The sequence below is a fragment of the Pristiophorus japonicus genome, chromosome 2 (assembly GCF_044704955.1).
Source record: "Pristiophorus japonicus isolate sPriJap1 chromosome 2, sPriJap1.hap1, whole genome shotgun sequence".
NCBI lineage: Eukaryota > Metazoa > Chordata > Chondrichthyes > Pristiophoridae > Pristiophorus > Pristiophorus japonicus.
In genome coordinates, this window is record NC_091978.1 from 351,917,145 (window position 1) to 351,936,976 (window position 19,832).

A 19,832-nucleotide genomic window follows, 5' to 3' on the forward strand; every position below is an offset into this window, starting at 1 on the left:
AGCCGTGGATAACCAAGGAAATAAAGGAGAGTATCAAATTAAAAACCAATGCGTATAAGGTGGCCAAGGTTAGTGGGAAACTAGAAGATTGGGAAAATTTTAAACGACAGCAAAGAATGACTAAGAAAGCAATAAAGAAAGGAAAGATAGATTACGAAAGTAAACTTGCGCAAAACATAAAAACAGATAGTAAAAGCTTTTACCGATATATAAAACGAAAGAGAGTGACTAAAGTAAATGTTGATCCCTTAGAAGATGAGAAGGGGGATTTAATAATGGGAAATGTGGAAATGGCTGAGACCTTAAACAATTATTTTGCTTCGGTCTTCACAGTGGAAGACACAAAAACCATGCCAAAAATTGCTGGTCACGGGAATGTGGGAAGGGAGGACCTTGAGACAATCACTATCACTAGGGAGGTAGTGCTGGACAGGCTAATGGGACTCAAGGTAGACAAGTCCCCTGGTCCTGATGAAATGCATCCCAGGGTATTAAAAGAGATGGCAGAAGTTATAGCAGGTGCATTCGTTATAATCTACCAAAATTCTCTGGACTCTGGGGAGGTACCATCGGATTGGAAAGCAGCTAATGTAACGCCTCTGTTTAAAAAAGGGGGCAGACAAAAGGCAGGTAACTATAGGCTGGTTAGTTTAGTGGGGAAAATGCTTGAAGCTATCATTAAGGAAGAAATAGCGGGACATCTAGATAGGAATAGTGCAATCAAGCAGATTCAACATGGATTCATGAAGGGGAAATCATGTTTAACTAATTTACTGAAATTCTTTGAGGATATAATGAGCATGGTGGATAGAGGTGTACCGATGGATGTGGTGTATTTAGATTTCCAAAAGACATTCGATAAGGTGCCACACAAAAGGTTACTGCAGAAGATAAAGGTACGCGGAGTCAGAGGAAATGTATTAACATGGATAAAGAATTGGCTAGCTAACAGAAAGCAGAGAGTTGGGATAAATGGGTCCTTTTCGGGTTGGAAATCGGTGGTTAGTGGTGTGCCACAGGGATCGGTGCTGGGACCACAACTGTTTACAATATACTTAGATGACCTGGAAGAGGGGACAGAGTGTCGTGTAACAAAATTTGCAAATGACACAAAGATTAGTGGGAATGCGGGTTGTGTAGAGGACACAGAGAGGCTGCAAAGAGATTTAGATAGGTTAAGCGAATGGGCTAAGGTTTGGCAGATGGAATACAATGTCGGAAAATGTGAGGTCATCCACCTTGGGAAAAAAAACAGTAAAAGGGAATATTATTTGAATGGGGAGAAATTACAACATGCTGCGGTGCAGAGGGACCTGGGGATCCTTGTGCATGAATCCCAAAAAGTTAGTTTGCAGATGCAGCAGGTAATCAGGAAGGCGAATGGACTGTTGGCCTTCATTGCGAGAGGGATGGAGTACAAAAGCAGGGAGGTCCTGCTGCAACTGTACAGGGTACTGGTGAGGCCGCACCTGGAGTACTGCGTGCAGTTTTGGTCACCTTACTTAAGGAAGGACATACTAGCCTTGGAGGAGGTACAGAGACGATTCACTAGGCTGATTCCGGAGATGAGGGGGTTACCTTATGATGATAGATTGAGTAGACTGGGTCTTTACTCGTTGGAGTTCATAAGGATGAGGGGTGATCTTATAGAAACATTCAAAATAATGAAAGGGATAGACAAGATAGAGGCAGAGAGGTTGTTTCCACTGGTTGGGGAGACTGGAACTAGGGGGCAGAGCCTCAAAATACGGGGGAGCCAATTTAAAACCGAGTTGAGGAGGAATATTTTCTCCCAGAGGGTTGTGAATCTGTGGAATTCTCTGCCCAAGGAAGCAGTTGAGGCAAGCTCATTGAATGTATTCAAATCACAGATAGATAGATTTTTAACCAATAAGGGAATGAAGGGTTATGGGGAGTGGGCAGGTAAGTGGAGCTGAGTCCACGGCCAGATCAGCCATGATCTTTCTGAATGGCGGAGCAGGCTCGAGGGGCTTGATGGTCTACTCCTGTTCCTAATTCTTATGTTCTTATGTTCTAATTTCAGCCCCGTTATGTTTGCGATTGTTAGGCTCTAGCAATTTACTTTGTGTTTAATGTAGAAACATAGAAAATAGGAGCAGGCCATTCGGCTCTTTGAGCCTGCACCACCATTCAATATGATCATGGCTGATCATGAAACTTCAGTACCCCACTCCTGTCTTCTCTCCATACCCCTTGATCCCTTTAGCTGTAAGGGCCATATCTAACTCCCTTTTGAATATATCCAACAAACTGGACTGAACAACTTTCTGTGGCAGAGAATTCCACAGGTTCACAATTCTCCGGATGAAAAGTGTCTCCTCATCTCGGTCCTATATGGCTTACCCCTCATCCTTAGACTGTGACCCCTGGTTCTGGACTTCCCCAACATTGGGAACATTGTTCCTGAATCTAACCTGTCCAATCCTGTCAGAATTTTATATGCTTCCATGAGATCCCCTCTCATTCTTCTAAATTCCAGTGAATATAAGCCTAGTAGATCCAGTCTTTCTTCATATGTCAGTCCTGCCATCCCGGGAATCAGTCTGGTGAACCTTCGCTGCATTCCCTCAATAGCAAGAATGCCCTTCCTCAGATTAGGAGAACAAAACTACACACAATACTCAAGGTGTGGTCTCACCAAGGCCCTGTACAACTGTAGCAAGACCTCCCTGCTCCTATACTCAAATCCTCTCGCTATGAAGGCCAACATGCCATTTTCTTTCTTAACTGCCTGCTGTACCTGCATGCCTACTTTCAATGACTGATGTACCATGACACCCAGGTCTCGTTGCACCTCCCTTTTTACTAATCTGTCACCATTCATAATAATCTGCCTTCTTGTTTTTGCCACCAAAGTGGATAACCTCACACTTATCCACATTATACTGCATCTGCCATGCATTTGCCCAATCACCTAACCTGTCCAAGTCACCCTGCAGCCTTTTAGCATCCTCCTCACAGCTCACACTGCCTCCCAGCTTAGTGTCATCTGCAAACTTGGAGATATTACATTCAATTCCTTTGTATAAGTTATTAATATATATTGTAAATAGCTGGGGTCCCAGCACTGAACTTTGCGGTACCCCACTAGTCACTGCCTGCCATTCTGAAAAGAACCCATTTATTCCCATTCTTTGCTTCCTGTCTGGCCCTGGGGATTTATTGGCCTTCAATCCTATCAATTTCCCCAACACCATTTCCTGATTAATAAGGATTTCCCTCAGTTCTTCCTTCTCGCTAGACCCTCAGTCCCTAGTATTTTTGGGACGTTATTTGTGTTTTCCTTAGTGAAATCAGAACCAAAGTATTTGTTCAATTGGTCTGCCATTTCCTTGTTCCCCATTATGAATTCACCTGATTCTGACTGCAAGGGATCTACATTAGTCTTCACTAATCTTTTTCTCTTCACATATCTATAGAAGCTTTTGCAGTCAGTTTTTATGTTCCCTGCAAGCTTACTCTCATACTCTATTTTCTCCCTCCTAATTAAACCCTTTGTCCTCCTCTGCTGAATTCTAAATTTCTCCCAGTCCTCAGGTTTGCCGCTTCTTCTGGCCAATTTATATGCCTCTTCCTTAGATTTAACACTAGCTCTAATTTCCCTTGTTAGCCACGGTTGAGCCACCTTCCCCATTTTATTTTTACGTCAGACAGGGATGTATAATTGTTGAAGTTCATCCATGTGATCTTTAAATGTCTGCAATTGTCTATCCACCGTTAACCCTTTAAGTATCATTCGCCAGTCTATTCTAGCCAATTCACGTCTCATACCATCAAAGTTACCTTTCCTTAAGTTGAGGACCCTAGTCTCTGAATTAACTGTGTCACTCTCCATCTTAATGAAGAATTCTACTATATTATGGTCACTCTTCCCCAAGGGGCCTCACACGACAAGATTGCTAATTAATCCCCTCTCATTACACAAGACCCAGTCTGGGATGGCCTGCTTTCTAGTTGGTTCTGGCATCTTGAGCATCCCTGATTGTACTGTAAATGTTGCTTGGTTTGTTACCGCCAGACTTGACTATTCCAACGCTCTCCCGGCCAGCCTCCCATCTTCTACCCTACATAAACTTGTGTTCATCTAAAACTCTGCTGCTCGTATCTTAACTCGCTCAAAGTCTCGTTCACCTGTCGCTTCTGTGCTTTCTGATCGACACTGGTTTCTGGTCTAACAACATCTCAGTTTTAAAATCCTCAACCTTGTTTTCAAATCGCTCCATGGTCTCGCCTCTTCCTATCTCTGTATTCTCCTCAGGCTTGACAAGCCTTCAAAATCTTAGTGCTCCTCTAATTCTGACCTTTTGAGCATCCCTGATTGTAATCGCTCTACCATTGGTGGCCGTGCCTTTAGCTGCCTAGGCCCTAAGCTCTGGAATTCCCTCCCTAAACCTCGCCACCTCTCTCTCCTTCTTTAAAAGGCTCCTCAAAACCTACCTCTTTGACCAAGCTTTTGGTCGGCTGTCCTGATACCTCCTTCTGTGGCTCAGTGTCAAAAATGTTTTCATTGATATCGCTCTTGTTAAGCGCATTGGGACGTTTTGCTGCGTTAAATGCGCTATATAAATTGCTGTTGTTGTTGTTGTTGGTTTGCAGAAGGCAGGAAAGGAGCACCACCTGGTGGCCAAGAGACATTTTTCAGGGCAACATTTGTTGTTAAAAGTAGAGTTTGGCACAGGAGAGACTACTGTGGTGCCTGAAAAGCTTTTTGCTTTAGCAGGTCTCCTGTAATAATATTTTGGCAGCCCCACGCCTTGTGAGTTCATTATTTCTGTTGGCCTATCATTCTCGTTCAATTGTTAATAATGCTTTTGGATTTATTTTGTTTGTGAGTCACTGGACTTCACGGAAGCAGCTTTGATACAGAACAATGGAAGGTTCAGAGATGGTGTAAATGTGGGGATTTCACAATAACCCTTATATCTGCAATACCTAAAATGTAATTAAAGGGCACAGCGACCCTGAGAAAGCCTGCATGTGTTCTTACCAGCTTTGTAGACACAATTGTGCAGTGATCTCACTGATGCGATACTCATGTCTGCTGCTTAAAAACCTTACAAAATGTTGATATTTTCCCCTTGGTTTTGTTCCCTGCTGGGTGATAGTTCTGTATGTACTTGCAGCCATACAATACCAACTGCTACTGCATAAAACGGACAGCACAGAAATCGGCTATTTGGCCCAACTGGTGTTTATGTTCCACACGAGCCTCCTCCCAGCCCTCTTCATCTAACCCTATCAGGATATCCTTCTATTCCTCATGTACTTATTTAGTTTCCACTGACTATGATCAAACATCCCCCCCCCCCCCAACCCTCCAAACCATGGTGATGCCCAGTTAAGAGTACAAGTGTTACCCAAAAAAAGCAGTAATCATTTTATGGGGAAAAAAAATCAGAACTGCATTCTCATCAACCAGGATTCTCCAATAAAGTAATAGAGAGATGAGCCCAGTTTGGAGAGTTTTCGGAGACTGAATCTTATCCTAGTTGCACTGTAAAGGCACTAATTTGGACAAATCAAATTGCTCAAGGTAGCCTTGAGGAGGAGTTCATAGAGTACGTAAAGGACGGATACCTTGAGCACTACGTAACGGAACCAACCAGGGGGCAGGCTATCTTCGATCTGGTCCTGTGTAATGAGATAGGATTAATAAATAATCTCCTAATAAAGGATCCCCTCAGAATTAGTGATCATAGCATGATTGAATTTCAAATTCAGATGGAGGGTGAGAAAGATGGATCTCTAACCAGCGTACTAAGCTTAAATAAAGGAGACTATGAAGGTATGAGGGCAGATTTGGGTAAAGTGGACTGGGAAAATAGATTAACGTGTAGGACGGTTAATGAACAATGGTGTACATTTAAGGAGATATTTCACAATTCTCAAGAAAAATATATTCCAGTGAGGAGGAAAGGGCGTAAGAGAAAAGATAGCCATCCGTGGCTAACTAGAGAAATAAAGGATGGTATCCAATTAAAAACAAGGGCTTACAAAGTGGCCAAAACTAATGGGAGGACAGAAGACTGGGAAGCTTTTAAAAGCCAACAAAGAACGACTAAAACAATGATTAAGAAAGGGAAGATAGACTATGAAAGTAAACTAGCGCAAAATATAAAAACAGATAGCAAGAGTTTCTATAGGTATATAAAAAGGAAAAGGGTGGCTAAAGTAAATGTTGGTCCATTAGAGGACGAGATCGGGGAATTAGTAATGGGGAACATGGGGATGGCAGAAACTCTGAACAAATATTTTGAATCAGTCTTTACGGTAGAAGACACTAACAATATTCCGACAGTGGATAGTCTAGGTGTTATGGGGGGGGAGGAAATTAACATAATCACAATCACTAAGGAGGTGGTACTCAGTAAGATAATGGGACTAAAGGGAGATAAATCCCCTGGACCTGGTGGCTTGCATCCTAGGGTCTTAAGAGAAGTAGTGGCAGGGATTGTGGATGCATTGGTTGTAATTTACCAAAATTCCCTGGATTCTGGGGAGGTCCCAGCAGATTGGAAAACTGCAAATGTAACGCCCCTATTTAAAAATAAAAAGGAGGCAGACAAAAAGCAAGAAACTATAGACCAGTTAACCTAACATCTGTGGTTGGGAAAATGTTGGAGTCCATTATTAAAGAAGCAGTAGCAGGACATTTGGAAAAGCAAAATTCGGTCAGGCAGAGTCAGCATGGATTTATGAAGGGGAAGTCATGTTTGACAAATTTGCTGGAGTTTTTTGAGGATGTAACGAACAGGGTGGATAAAGGGGAACCAATGGATGTGTATATCTGGACTTCCAGAAGGCATTTGACACATAAAAAGTTACTGCACAAGATAAATGTTCACGGGGTTGGCGGTAATATATTAGCATGGGTAGAGGATTGGTTAACGAACAGTGAACAGAGAGTAGGGATAAATGGTTCATTCTCTGGTTGGCAACCAGTAACTAGTGGGGTGCCGCAGGGATCAGTCCTGAGACCCCAACTATTTACAATCCATATTAATGACTTGGAAGAAGGGACTGAGTGTAACATAGCCAAGTTTGCTGACAATACAAATGTGGGAGGAAAAGCAATGTGTGAGGGGGACACAAAAAATCTGCAAAAAGACATAGACAGACTAAGTGAGTGGGCAAAAATTTGGCAGATGGAGTACAGTTGGAAAGTGTGAGGTCCTGCACTTTGGCAGAAAAAAAATCAACGAGCAAGTTATTATTTAAATGGAGAAAGATTACAGAGTGCAGCAGTACAGCGGGACCTGAAGGTACTTGTGCATGAAACACAAAAGGATAGTATGCAGATACAGCAAGTGATCAGGAAAGCCAATGGTATCTTGGCCTTTATTGCAAAGGGGACGGAGTATAAAAGCAGGGAAGTCTTACTACAGCTAAATAAGGTATTGGTGAGACCACACCTGGAATACTGCGTGCAGTTTTGGTTTCCATATTTACGAAAGGATATACTTGCTTTGGAGGCAGTTCAGAGAAAGTTCACTAGGTTGATTCTGGGGATGAGGGGGTTGACTTATGAGGAAAGATTGATTAGGTTGGGCCTCTACTCATTGGAATTCAGAAGAATGAGAGGTGATCTTATCGAAATGTACAAGATTATGAGGGGGCTTGACAAGGTGGATGCAGAGAGGATGTTTCCACTGATGGGGGAGACTAGAACTAGAGGGCACGATATTAGAATAAGGGGCCGCCCATTTAAAACAGAGATGAGGAGAAATTTCTTCTCTCAGAGGGTTGTAAATCTGTGGAATTTGCTCCCTCAGAGAGCTGTGGAAGCTAGGACAGTGAATAAATTTGTCAGAAATAGACAGTTTCTTAAACGATAATGGGATAAAGGGTTATGGGGAGCGGGCAGGGAAGTGGAGCTGAGTCCATGATCATATCAGCCATGACCTTATTAAATAGTGGAGCAGGCTCGAGGGGCCGCATGGCCTACTCCTCTTCCTAATTCTTATGTTACCGCCCCTCAAAGGAAGTGGAGCGCAATCTCGCGTGTTCCATTTCCTGTAGGGGCGGGACCAGCGGCGATAACGGGCCGCGATCAGGAGCACTAAACGGATGCTGCGCATAGCGATGACACTCTTCAACGCCCCTCCCTTTTGCTTGAAGGAGAGGGCCACTGCACACTCTGCAAGGCCTCTGATGGCCTCCCGCGGACCACCAGGGCAGGGTGGGACCGGGTCTGCAGACCCAAACCGGAGTGCCAGATTACACGATGGTGGCCCGGACCACACAAAAAAACAGGTAAGTGAGCCGACCTGAGAGTCGGCAAAACTATAAGATCGTGACGTGGGGCGCTGGTGACAGCCCCTTTAACTTCCACCCCCATGAGCAGATGTCAGCCAGCTGGCATTGGCACCCGCTTGCGCCAGCCTCGTGGGACGCGGGGCAATTTACCCCGCGGGGCAGAACAGGGTCGGGGTGCAAACTCCCGGGCAATTTCCTGGGTGACTCTAGTGCTCCCTGATCCCCCGGGCAAAAAATGTGTTGCAACCTCTTAGCGCCTCTCAAAATGGGGCAATTTAACCCCCAGATTATCTGGTTATTATCGCATTGCTGTCTGTGGGAGCTTGTTGTGTATAACAGTGACTACACTGCAAAGGTACTTCCTTGGTTGTAAGGTGCTTTGGGACGTCCTGAGGTCGTGAAAGGCGCTATATAAATGCAAGTCTTTCTTTTTCTTACAGAAAGAGGACAATGTTTCAAAAAATTGTCGACCAGTCAAAAACCTATGAGGATGACGCGGCATGGGTGGAGTACATGTCACTGGAGACTACCAAGAAAGAGATTGTCATGTAAGTATGAGATTTTCTAAATCCCGTAAAGGATGTTACTGATGACTGAGGAAACCCAACTGGAGTTCAGTGTTGTGATGACCTATGACCCTGTGGAAAGTTGACTTTAATACCTGTTCTTGTCACATTCAGGGCCATGATGATGACAGCATGTGACTTATCGGCCATTACTAAACCCTGGGAGGTTCAGAGCAAGGTGAGTTCTCAGCTGCAACAGCTTTTCATACCACCAAGAGTTCACATTGGTGCCTGTCTGATTGGATGGCTCCAGCCGTTTTCGTTATTCAGACTGATGCTGCAACTCTCGTGGCCTGGGCTTTATTCTGTACTTTACGTGAACCAAGAAGTGTAAAGTGCCAATAGAGTCGGTCCGCATGTCTGAATTTGCAACAGTGATATAAACCAGTAATTCTCAACCTTTTAGTCTCAAAGTAGATGTGACAAGTTAATGGTTAATAGCGTATCCACACACAGAGACGGGCGAATGACCACGGGAGGCTTAAGAGAGGGACAGAGAAATACCTTTTCATCTTAAACTTTCAGCACTTCATAGTTTTGATCTCTTTATTCTTTGTGAACGAAAGTGTATTTTCCATCTTGCACACAAGGGCCCAGAAGTTGCTGTTTGCATTAGCTGACAGCACTTAAAGGGGTGGAAATTCGGTCGCCCCTCAGTCCGTCTCGGCGGTGTCCCAGGCGGAGCGGTAAATTTTGCTCTGGCAAATGGTTTGTGTCTCCTGCCGCAAAATTCATCAGCTGGGCCCGGAGTTTGGAGCGGGGCGCGAAGGGAGGCGTTGCACACCTCTTTTAGGGCGCTAGGCCAGCTGAGCAAGGGAAAATACCGAGCTAAACAGCCGGCCATGGAGCTCCCTAAGAGAGGCCTCGGAGGGAAGGGGGGATGCGGGGGGCCTGAAAAAAAACAACCAAAAACATTCCCAATAGATAACCCACGCCACTATAACAACAAAAAAACAAGGGGCTAGAATTTCGGTCTTTTTCCGCCCCTCTTCGTGCCCTGGCAGCAATAGCGGCAGTATGCACTTCCAGGTGGACGGGCAGCTTTGAGCGCCCCGCAGGGACATTCGGTGCCGGTTTCGACGCATTACTGCCCGGAAGAGGCGAGCCGGTGTGTAACGTCCCTGGTTACGACATTGGCTATGTGTGGTTGGGTTTTTTTTGCGATTTAGTGAAAATGAAATGTAATATTCCAATAGTCCACAATAATTTCAGTCCACCTAAATATTGTTAGGTGCTGCAGTATATCAAAAGCCTGCTCACTACGCTCAGATAAAACACGGATATTATATGCTGCTTTGAAACAGTGCCATTATTAGTCACAGGGAGGGTGATAGAAGGCATCAATTAACTTGAAGCAGTGCAACATGATCATTGACTCCTGGGGAATCACATTGCCACTCATGCGTGGCAAAGGGGTACAGAGTGAGAGGAGGAGTGAAGGGCTTTGAGCTACAATGCCATGTCAGTGTGGAGGCAAAACACGAGAGAGGGAAGGATGGGTAATATTAGAGGGATCAAACAGAAGAACTCCCGCGCACCACCCCACTTATGTCAGGCTTGTGGTAGATGATGTCTGTCAAGTATCGGCTTGCATAGTCATCAACGGCCCGCCAACCCTGAACCTGCGCTTATTTTATTGTTGGCACCATCATCCTCGAGTACGAGGGACACATGACTACTACACTAATATTTATAGGCTGTCAGCTTCTTAAAGTCAATGGCAATCCCCTTTGGGGAAACCACTTGCAAGCTAATAGACAGGAGCTGCAAGCATGGGGAAAGATAGGACTTGCTCACAAGGAGGGAAGATCAGAAGGTCTATCACTCCAGGCAGCTCTCTTGCACCTCGCATAAATAGTGGTATTAGTAGCGGCCTGAGAGCAGGTTGCCTGGCTGTTGTTTAATGCAGCGATGAGGCATGGTCCGGGGCAAGCTAAAAAAAGAGAGAAATAAAATATACTATGACCTAGAAAATGCGGTCGGAGGTGTACCTCCAGAGTACGCCTCTGATCTGGGAAACATTTACAGAGGTACCCCAGGCACCCAGGCTGCGGTCTTGGGCCTCCAGGAGGACATAATGGTCCATGGAACCCAGGGACACAGGCGGTTTGGAAGCATCCCTGTGATCACGTGGGCCCGGTCCTCCAATCACAAACGAGAATTCAATTTCAATCATTTATGAAGGGAATCCTTTAATGATATGCAATGGAATCCCCAAATAATTATACAATAAACAGAATTGCAATTTTATTCATAAGTTTCTCATTGCACTATCCTCAATAAAAATTTCATTTTTTGATAAATAATTTTAAACATTCTAATCTGGGCCAATGTTTGCATGAACTCATTTAAAGTGTATCTGCATAATTTGGGGTTTTTAAATGTTTTAGTTAAGCATCGCCTGCTTTTACCAGCTGTAAGAGTTGCGTGGGCAATTGCTGGCCGGTTGTTGGGCAAATAGCCCAACTCTGCGGCAGCAGTACTCAATCTCTAGGCGACTCAGATGATCTGTCAAGGCGAACCTTGACAGATCGCAAGTTCCGGATTTCGCACGTGCGGAGACAGTAAATTCAGGGGCAATAAAATGGGAGAGTGTCACAGCCATGCAGACCAGGAATGGCCCCACTTTGACACTTGGTCGCTGCTAAAGTAACTGATCTCACCTAGAGCCGCACGAGTAACACTGCAACTGGCTTCAGTGGCCCTGAAGTAGGAAGAGGAAAAACATCAGCCAATTGCCCCACTCCTGTTTGCTAACCAGTGACCCTCATTGAATGAGAGCAGCATTAGTGTTACTCTTAGTACCCCCCCCCCGCCCCCACCACCAATCAAATTGCATGCTCTCAATCATTCTTGGCTCACACTAGGATTGAAAATTAAACAAGAAAAAATGGTGCTGAGGTAAAATATGAAAGTAAATTAGTCTTAGAATAAGGGGCCGCCCATTTAAAACTCAGATGAGGAGAAATTTCTTCTCTTCGAGGGTTGTAAATCTATGGAATTCTCTGCCTCAGAGAGCTGTGGAGGCTGGGTTTTTGAATATATTTAAGGCAGAGATAGACAGATTTTTGAGCGATAAGTGAATAAAGGGTTATGGGGAGCGGGCAGGGAAGTGGAGCTGAGTCCATGATCAGATCAGCCATGATCTTATTGAATGGCGGAGCAGGCTTGAGGGGCCAGGTGGCCTACTCCTGCTCCTATTTCTTATGTTCTTAAATTTAGTTATCGTGTGTAATGGATATTGAGCTGTACTGATCAGTTGCATTGTGTTGTGCTGTAGGTGGCTCTGTTAGTAGCAGCTGAATTCTGGGAACAGGGCGACTTGGAAAGAACTGTATTAGAACAGAATCCCATTGTGAGTATGGAACAATATTCAAACACTTCAGCTTTACATCGCATTTACAGCACAGAAAAATACCATTTGGCCCAACTGGTGTTTACACAGCACACGGGCCTTCTCCCAACCCACTTTATCTAATCCTATCAGTATATTCTTTCTCCCTTGTGTACTTATCTAGCTTATCTTTAAATACATCTATGCTATTCACCTCAACTACTCCATGTGGTAGCAAGTTCCACATTCTAACCACTCTCTGGGAAAATAAGTTTCTCCTGAATTCCTTATTGGATTTGTTAATGACTATCTTATATTTATGACCCCTAGTTTTGGACTTCCCCACAAGTGGAACCATTTTCTCTATATCTACTCTATCAAACCCCTTTATAGTTTAAAGACCTCTATTCGGTCATCCCCTCAGCCTTCTCTTTTCTAAAACCAAGAGCCCCAGCCTCTTGTCCCAGATTAGTTTCTTGTCAGTAAGAAATAATTTAAGTTGCGTGACTGTTGAATATCTACTGAGTATTTTAAGAAGTAATGTTTGTCATGGATTTAAAATAACACAACTCTGTATTTAAGGCTCACAGATTATAATTTTTTGGTTTTGTTAATTAACATCCTAGCCTATGATGGACAGGAATAAATCTGCTGAACTCCCCAAGCTTCAGTGTGGTTTCATCGACTTTGTGTGCACATTTGTCTACAAGGTATGTATTTCAAACATGTTTTATGAGTTACAGCATCATTTATTTTGTAACATCTAAGGGGCTTTACATCTGAGCATGTGTTAAAAAAATATTTTCTCGTTATTTTAATGACTTCCCTCAAAATACTACCCTAGACAAATTAACTACAATATTGTGGCAAGCAATGGCCCATAATTTGCAGTCAGCAGTGAAGCGAAGGCGCTCACCACAGGCCTCAAAGAAAGCTGCGATCTCCGTGGCAAGAAGTTTAACTTTCTTGACGTGCAATTAATTTCAGCACTCTGTAATGGGAATTCCCAGCGAAGAGCTGCAGTGGCGTCAGTAAGCTTTCTAAGCAGCTTATCACATTGAAGAATTCTCAGACAGCAAACCAGGAAATGAAAAGTAGCTTATATCCAGACTTTAAAAAATTGTTACAGAGAGAAAAAAAGATTGGGACTTTCACATGGAGATAAGGTAGAAGCTAAAATATCATGAACAAACTTAAAACATTTGCTTTTAAGTTTAACATTTAAAAAAATTTTTTATCAGTGGAGAAATTTGACAAACTACAAATATAAAAATTAGTTTTTCAGGGCCAGAACGGTTGTTTAGCAGTGAATGTGCTGTTAAAACCCCCTTTACACCTATTCCAACAAGATTTAACATTCAATGGGGTATTTAACAGTGATATTAATGGAAAAGCCCAAGATTTTGTCAGTGCCACTGATTTCCGGCTATGGAGTGTCGGAGCAGTGTACAATTCATGATTTCCAGGTTTGGAATCGCGTGCGCTAAATCCTGAAGTTGCGGTCAGTTTCAGAGAGGTAATGGCAGCGAACGCTGACGGTTCTCCGTCATTACCCACCGCAAAATCCGGGCCATTATGGAATGTAGAACCCAAAAGGCAATCTCTGTATCCAAATGGGATGAACACCCAGCTTTTTGTTCCGCTGTAAACCAGAACATTGAATTCTGTTCAAAATCAATTATTGGTGATGTGTCATCATCAATAAACAATAATCAGAAAACAGTTTATCTAAAAAAACTTGGAGCTGCTTTTTGTGGCATTGGAAACATAGGGTCCAAGTTTCGAGCCGCACCTAGAACAGCGCAGTCCCGACCTGGAGGCCCATTTTTCGCGCCACAAAGTGCGCCTAAAAAAAACCTCCAGATTCTCCACCTCCCTGCAGGTCCACTGGCCCTTGGCGCAATGCAGCAGGAACTGTAGGGGGCGGAGCCAGGACCCTGCGCCGAAAACAGTGCCGGAAGCTCTGCACATGCGCGCTACAGTGGGCACGCAAGTGCAGTAGCTCCAGGCGCCCGAAACTGTGTGGGAGGGGCCCGAAGCTCGCAGCCCCTAGCCCTGGCCCAATGGCCTCACTGGGGCTGCGTGAATAAGGCTCCTCCCACGGCCAGCTCCTGCTTCCTCCCGACCCGACTCGACTCCCGCTTCCCCCCCCCGCCCCCGGACCGGACCCGACACCCGCTCCCCACCCCCCCCCCCCCGCCCCCGGACCGGACCCGACACCCGCCCCCGGACCGGACCCGACACCCGCTCCCCACCCCCCCCCCCCCGCCCCCGGACCGGACCCGACACCCGCCCCCGGACCGGACCCGACACCCGCTTTCCCCCCCGCCCCCGGACCGGACCCGACACCCGCTCCCCCCCTCCGCCTCCGGACTGGATCCGACCTGACCTCCCTCCCCCCGACCCGACCTCCCCTCCCTCCCCCCGACCCGAACCGCTTCAAGAGCTACCACTTCCCTTAGAGCGCTTAAGGAAACGAGTGAAGCGATATCAGCAGAGCACTGCACAATGTTCCACGCACGCTGACGGTTTTAGAGGCTCCTTGCCTTCCTTAAAGGGAAGGGCCAATTCTGCACTCATTGAAGACTATGGCTGCGGATGTTAGGCAACGACACCTGCAGTACACGCTTAGCAACCCCAAGCATACTGAGAGTGCAGGTCTGAGCAATAGCGATGTACAAAAGAAGCAAAATCCAACACAGAATTAAATTTTTGCCGTTGTTGATGCCCTGGGCAGAAGTAAATTTTACATCCGGGGCAATAATGGGGCACTGTGCACTGGGTGATAGAAACATAGAAACATAGAAAATAGGTGCAGGAGTAGGCCATTCGGCCCTTCTAGCCTGCACCGCCATTCAATGAGTTCATGGCTGAACATTCAACTTCAGTACCCCATTCCTGCTTTCTCGCCATACCCCTTGATCCCCCTAGTAGTAAGGATCTCATCTAACTCCTTTTTGAATATATTTAGTGAATTGGCCTCAACAACTTTCTGTGGTAGAGAATTCCACAGGTTCACCACTCTCTGGGTGAAGAAGTTCCTCCGCATCTCGGTCCTAAATGGCTTACCCCTTATCCTTAGACTGTGACCCCTGGTTCTGGACTTCCCCAACATTGGGAACATTCTTCCTGCATCTAACCTGTCTAACCCCGTCAGAATTTTATATGTTTCTATGAGGTCCCCTCTCATTCTTCTGAACTCCAGTGAATACAAGCCCAGTTGATCCAGTCTTTCTTGATAGGTCAGTCCCGCCATCCCGGGAATCAGTCTGATGTCACGATCTCCGGGGCACAATGGAAATAACCCACCATGGAAGTTTGTGGGAGTTGGTAATTTTGCCACGCTTGGTCGGTAAGCCCTTAGTGCCCAGTTATCGCCCCCCCCTCCTCCCCGGAGACACTAACAGGAGGTGCAAAGGAGGTCAATTTCTCCCCCACAGTGTTTTTACAGAATTATGATAGCTGGATGAATTTTAGAAATATAAAGAGGGAAAGATTCAGCCGAATCTCAACATTCCAGATTCTGACAAAATCAAGCCTTTATATCTCAATATAATTGTTAGTCAGGTGGCCGGTTCTAGTTTTATAGTTGCATTTGCTTTCTTTCAGGAATTCTCTCGCTTTCATGAAGCTATCACACCGATGCTTGATGGTCTACTCAACAACAGAAAAGAATGGAAACTACTTGCTGAAGAATATGAAATGAAAGTGAAGGCTTTTGAAGAAGAAAAGCAGAAGAGAGCAGATGAGCTAGCAGCAAAGAAAGGTTAGGGAAATGCAAATCTTCTCTTTCAGATGTGCAATAATCAAAGGCTGAGATGCCATGGCTCAGTGGGTAACACCCTCGCCTCTGAGTCAGGAGGTTGTGGTTTCATAGTCCCACCCTAGAGACTTCAGCACAAAAATCTAGGCTGACACTCTAGTGCAGTGCTGAGGGAGTGCTGCACTGTCAGAAGTGCTGTCTTTCAAATGAGACATTAAACTACTCTCTCAGATGGTCGGAAATGATCCCATGGCACTATTTTGAAAAAGAGCAGGGAAGTTATCCCTGTTGACCTGGCCAATATTTATCCCTCAATCAACATCACTAAAAAACAGATTATCTGATGATTATCACATTGCTATTTGTGGGAGCTTACTGTGTGCAAATTGGCTGCAACGTTTCCCACATTCCAACAATGACTACACTCCAAAAGTACTTAATTGGCTGTAAAGTGCTTTGGGACATTCTGAGGTCATGAAAGGCGTGATGTAAATGCAAGTCTTTCTTTTCATGAATTTCATTTAAGAGACAGCTTCCCAGGAAGGTTGGGTGATTTGTTGCCCTTTCCATCTGATATCTGTGTTCTCATCGAACCTGCCCCCTTTTATACACTATTATGAGCGCCTAAGTTAAATGAGTTTAGAAGGTCTCAGCCCACACAACACTGACCATAATTTGACAATATCTTTTATATGAGTGGTGTGACAAATAGAGAAGCCACCGCACATTGGAGAGGAAAGGAATGATGGAAGTTTTTGATTAAGGTCTAAAGTAAAAATTTTGAAAAAGGAGTAAATTTTTCCCCACCATAAAATTTTTTAAATAGCAGCCTTTATTTTCTGTTCCTCTCAGAAATTTACCTTTTTGTACAAAGTTCTTCCATGCCACATGCTACCTACAATAGTACAAAATGACCACTGGGCTTTTGGCACTTGGCTTTTTTTGTTCCTATATCTCCAATCCACAAACACTAATGCTTGATGTTGTTATGCTGAAATAATTTTCTGCAGTTATGGCCAGCATTTAAAATAAAGAAATAAACTAAGGGGTGAAAAGGACAGGAGAACATGCTCCTGCAAAGGTGACTTTTTACGGCATGCTCTTGAATTTGAAGTTATGATTAAGATTAAGGCATGTTCTTGGGTTAGGTTATGGCTCTGCTATATCTATTTACTGGTATAATTTAGCACTGAGATTATTACTGTGTATCTAACCAATAGTAACAGTGAATTACACATACACCTGGATGTGTCAGTTTCTGCTTAAACCTGGAGCACCAAAAACTGCTCCACATGTCCATGCACGATTCTTAACAACATGAAATCATGTGTCACATAACATGCGTGTTACCGACGATGTCTCCGCAAGATCCTGAAAATCCTCTGGGAGGACAGATGCACCAACGTCAGTGATCATGCCAACATCCCCAGCATCGAAGCACTGGCCACACTCGATCAGCTCCGTTGGGCGGGCCACATTGTCCGCATGCCCGACACAAGACTCCCAAAGCAAGCGCTCTACTCCTACATGGCAAGCGAGCCCCAGGTGGGCAGAGGAAACGTGCAACATCCCCACCGACACCTGGGAGTCGCTGGCCAAAGACTGCCCTAAGTGGAGGACGAACATCTGGGAGGGCGCTGAGCACCTCAAGTCTCGTCGCCGAGAGCATGCAGAAAACAAGAGCAGGCAGCGGAAGGAGTGTGCGGCAAACTAGACTCCCCACCCATCTTTTCCTTCAACCACTGTCTGTCCCACCCATGACAGAGACTGTAATTCCCGTATTGGACTGTACAGTCACCTGAGAACTCACTTTTAGAGTGGAAGCAAGTCTTCCTTGATTCTGAGGGACTGCCTATGATGGATGATGTTTGTGTATATATAGTGAGGGTAACAGTGCTGGTTCCAATTTTAGAGGGAGCCAATCACCCCTCTAAGGTATGTGCGTAAATTTGTGCTAATAAGCAAATTTGACAGGAGTAAAGCTTATCGAGTAATTGTATGTCACAATATGGAATGGTTTCTGAACTGTGGTGTTCCCTTCTCATATTAAACTGAAGCCAATGTCTACTGAGAGACCAGTGCCTTGTACCCGCCTTGTTATTGGTGACAAGCAAGATTATGCTGGCATGTCTATAATTGGATCGAATGCTCTATTCTCAAATCACGTTGACATGAATGAAGCACTAAAGGTCTAGTATAAGAGAGTGACACACCCATGGTATTCCTAATCCAGTGCAGTGAAGCAGAAAAATCTTCCATTTTCTGGCATCGATGTCCTTTACTTTCCAGTAATATAATTTTGTTTTCTGAATGAATTGATCCCTTAATGATTGATTCAGTGGGCCGAGGGGAAAGAATTCTTAATGGTTAAAGGTTAGCTTGTCCTTTAAATTAAAAAAAAAATGTTGTTCTTGATAATACATTTATTAGATTTGTTCTACAGCTGGTTGTAATTTAAAGGGGAAACACGAGATACTGCAAATCACATTGAAAAGCACCACTGAAAGACATGGTTGCAAGAAAAATAGTGTAGATGTGGATGCTGATAGGGGGCAATGTTAATATTGAGTTATGATGTGTCCCAATCTGAGTTGAATGCTTTTAAGGCTAACGTAGAATACAGCGCAGAAGGAGGCCATTCGGCCTATCGTACATATGCCGGCTTTTGAAGGAGCTATCTAATGAGTCCCATTCATAAGAACATAAATAGGAGCAGGAGTAGGCCATTTGGCCCCTTGAGCCTGCTCCGCCATTCAATTAGTTTATGGCTGATCTGATCTTGGCCTCCACTCCATTTCCCTGCCCGCTCCCCATAACCCTTGATTCCCTCATCATTTAAAAATCCGTCTATCTCCATGCTCAAATCTGTCTATTCCCCTGTCTTTCCTCATAGTTCTGATTTTTTTTTCCTTTTCAAGCATCTATCCAATTCCCTATTGAAAGTTAATATTTAACTTCTAGCTGGTACTCACCAACTGGACCCTTGCTTGTCTACCTTTTCTGGATTCAAATCTCCTGCAGTCCAGAAAAATATCTCATCAGTCACCATGGCTCCCCATAACTCAGGAACCTTGAATCTACTGACAACTCACCTACTGAGTTAGCAAAGTTCAGATCGCCCAATGTTTCCAGCAAGTCAGTGTCCATAAATGCAAAGATCTTCTGAAACTTCTTTTAAAAAAAAAAATAAACAGTGAATGTGCAGTCAGAACTTGTCCCATAGATAAGTGGCCACCCTTAAATATGATCATGACCATTATTTAAAACTGTCACAGTGATGGGTTGAGGTTATGATGTACCAATATCTGCAGTCTGCATTCTACTGTTACTTGCTATTAAAAAAAAATCAGTGATTTATAAAGGAATATAGGAATTAGAATAGAAATGAAAAATATTTGTTAAGTTGGCATTGGGATATATTGAAAGGATACTACTGTCAAACATTCATGCAACCAAATCAAAATTTGACAAAATGTACTTTTTGAGTGATTTAAAAAGCGCAGCTTTTATAAGCAAGAAATTTCTGCCGATAGAGAATGTAGGACCATAAAGAAAATTGGGACATAGAGAACATATGGATATGGGGACATAGAGACCATGAGGACACGGAGACATTAGGGATATGGGAACATAGAGAGTGTGGGGACATAGAGAATGTGGGGACATAGAGAATGTGGGGACATAGAGAGCATGGAGAACATAAGAACATAGGGCCCCTTTAACTTTTTTTTGTTCCTTGAAGCACCAAAGAAATGTTGTTTTGTTTGAAACTGTTTATCTTCTCTCATTCATATATCTTCTCTCGTTGGTTTATCCTCGCCCCCGACCTTTAGCTGCTGATGCTGCTGCTGCCGCAGCGAAGGCTCAGTCCAAAACTTGCTGTGTGTGCTGA

The 19,832-nt window shown here is 44.3% G+C and overlaps 1 protein-coding gene across 1 annotated transcript in view; it reads left to right on the forward strand.

The window, feature by feature from the left end:
• The window catches only part of LOC139234938 (rod cGMP-specific 3',5'-cyclic phosphodiesterase subunit beta-like), a 107,766-nt gene extending 87,934 nt beyond the window's left edge, over nucleotides 1-19,832 (forward strand). The window contains exons 17-22 of the mRNA XM_070865876.1: nucleotides 8,718-8,825; nucleotides 8,958-9,021; nucleotides 12,124-12,198; nucleotides 12,804-12,887; nucleotides 15,787-15,943; nucleotides 19,774-19,832. Coding sequence (XP_070721977.1) covers nucleotides 8,718-8,825; nucleotides 8,958-9,021; nucleotides 12,124-12,198; nucleotides 12,804-12,887; nucleotides 15,787-15,943; nucleotides 19,774-19,832 — 547 coding nt within the window. The remainder of the gene's footprint in view (nucleotides 1-8,717; nucleotides 8,826-8,957; nucleotides 9,022-12,123; nucleotides 12,199-12,803; nucleotides 12,888-15,786; nucleotides 15,944-19,773) is intronic.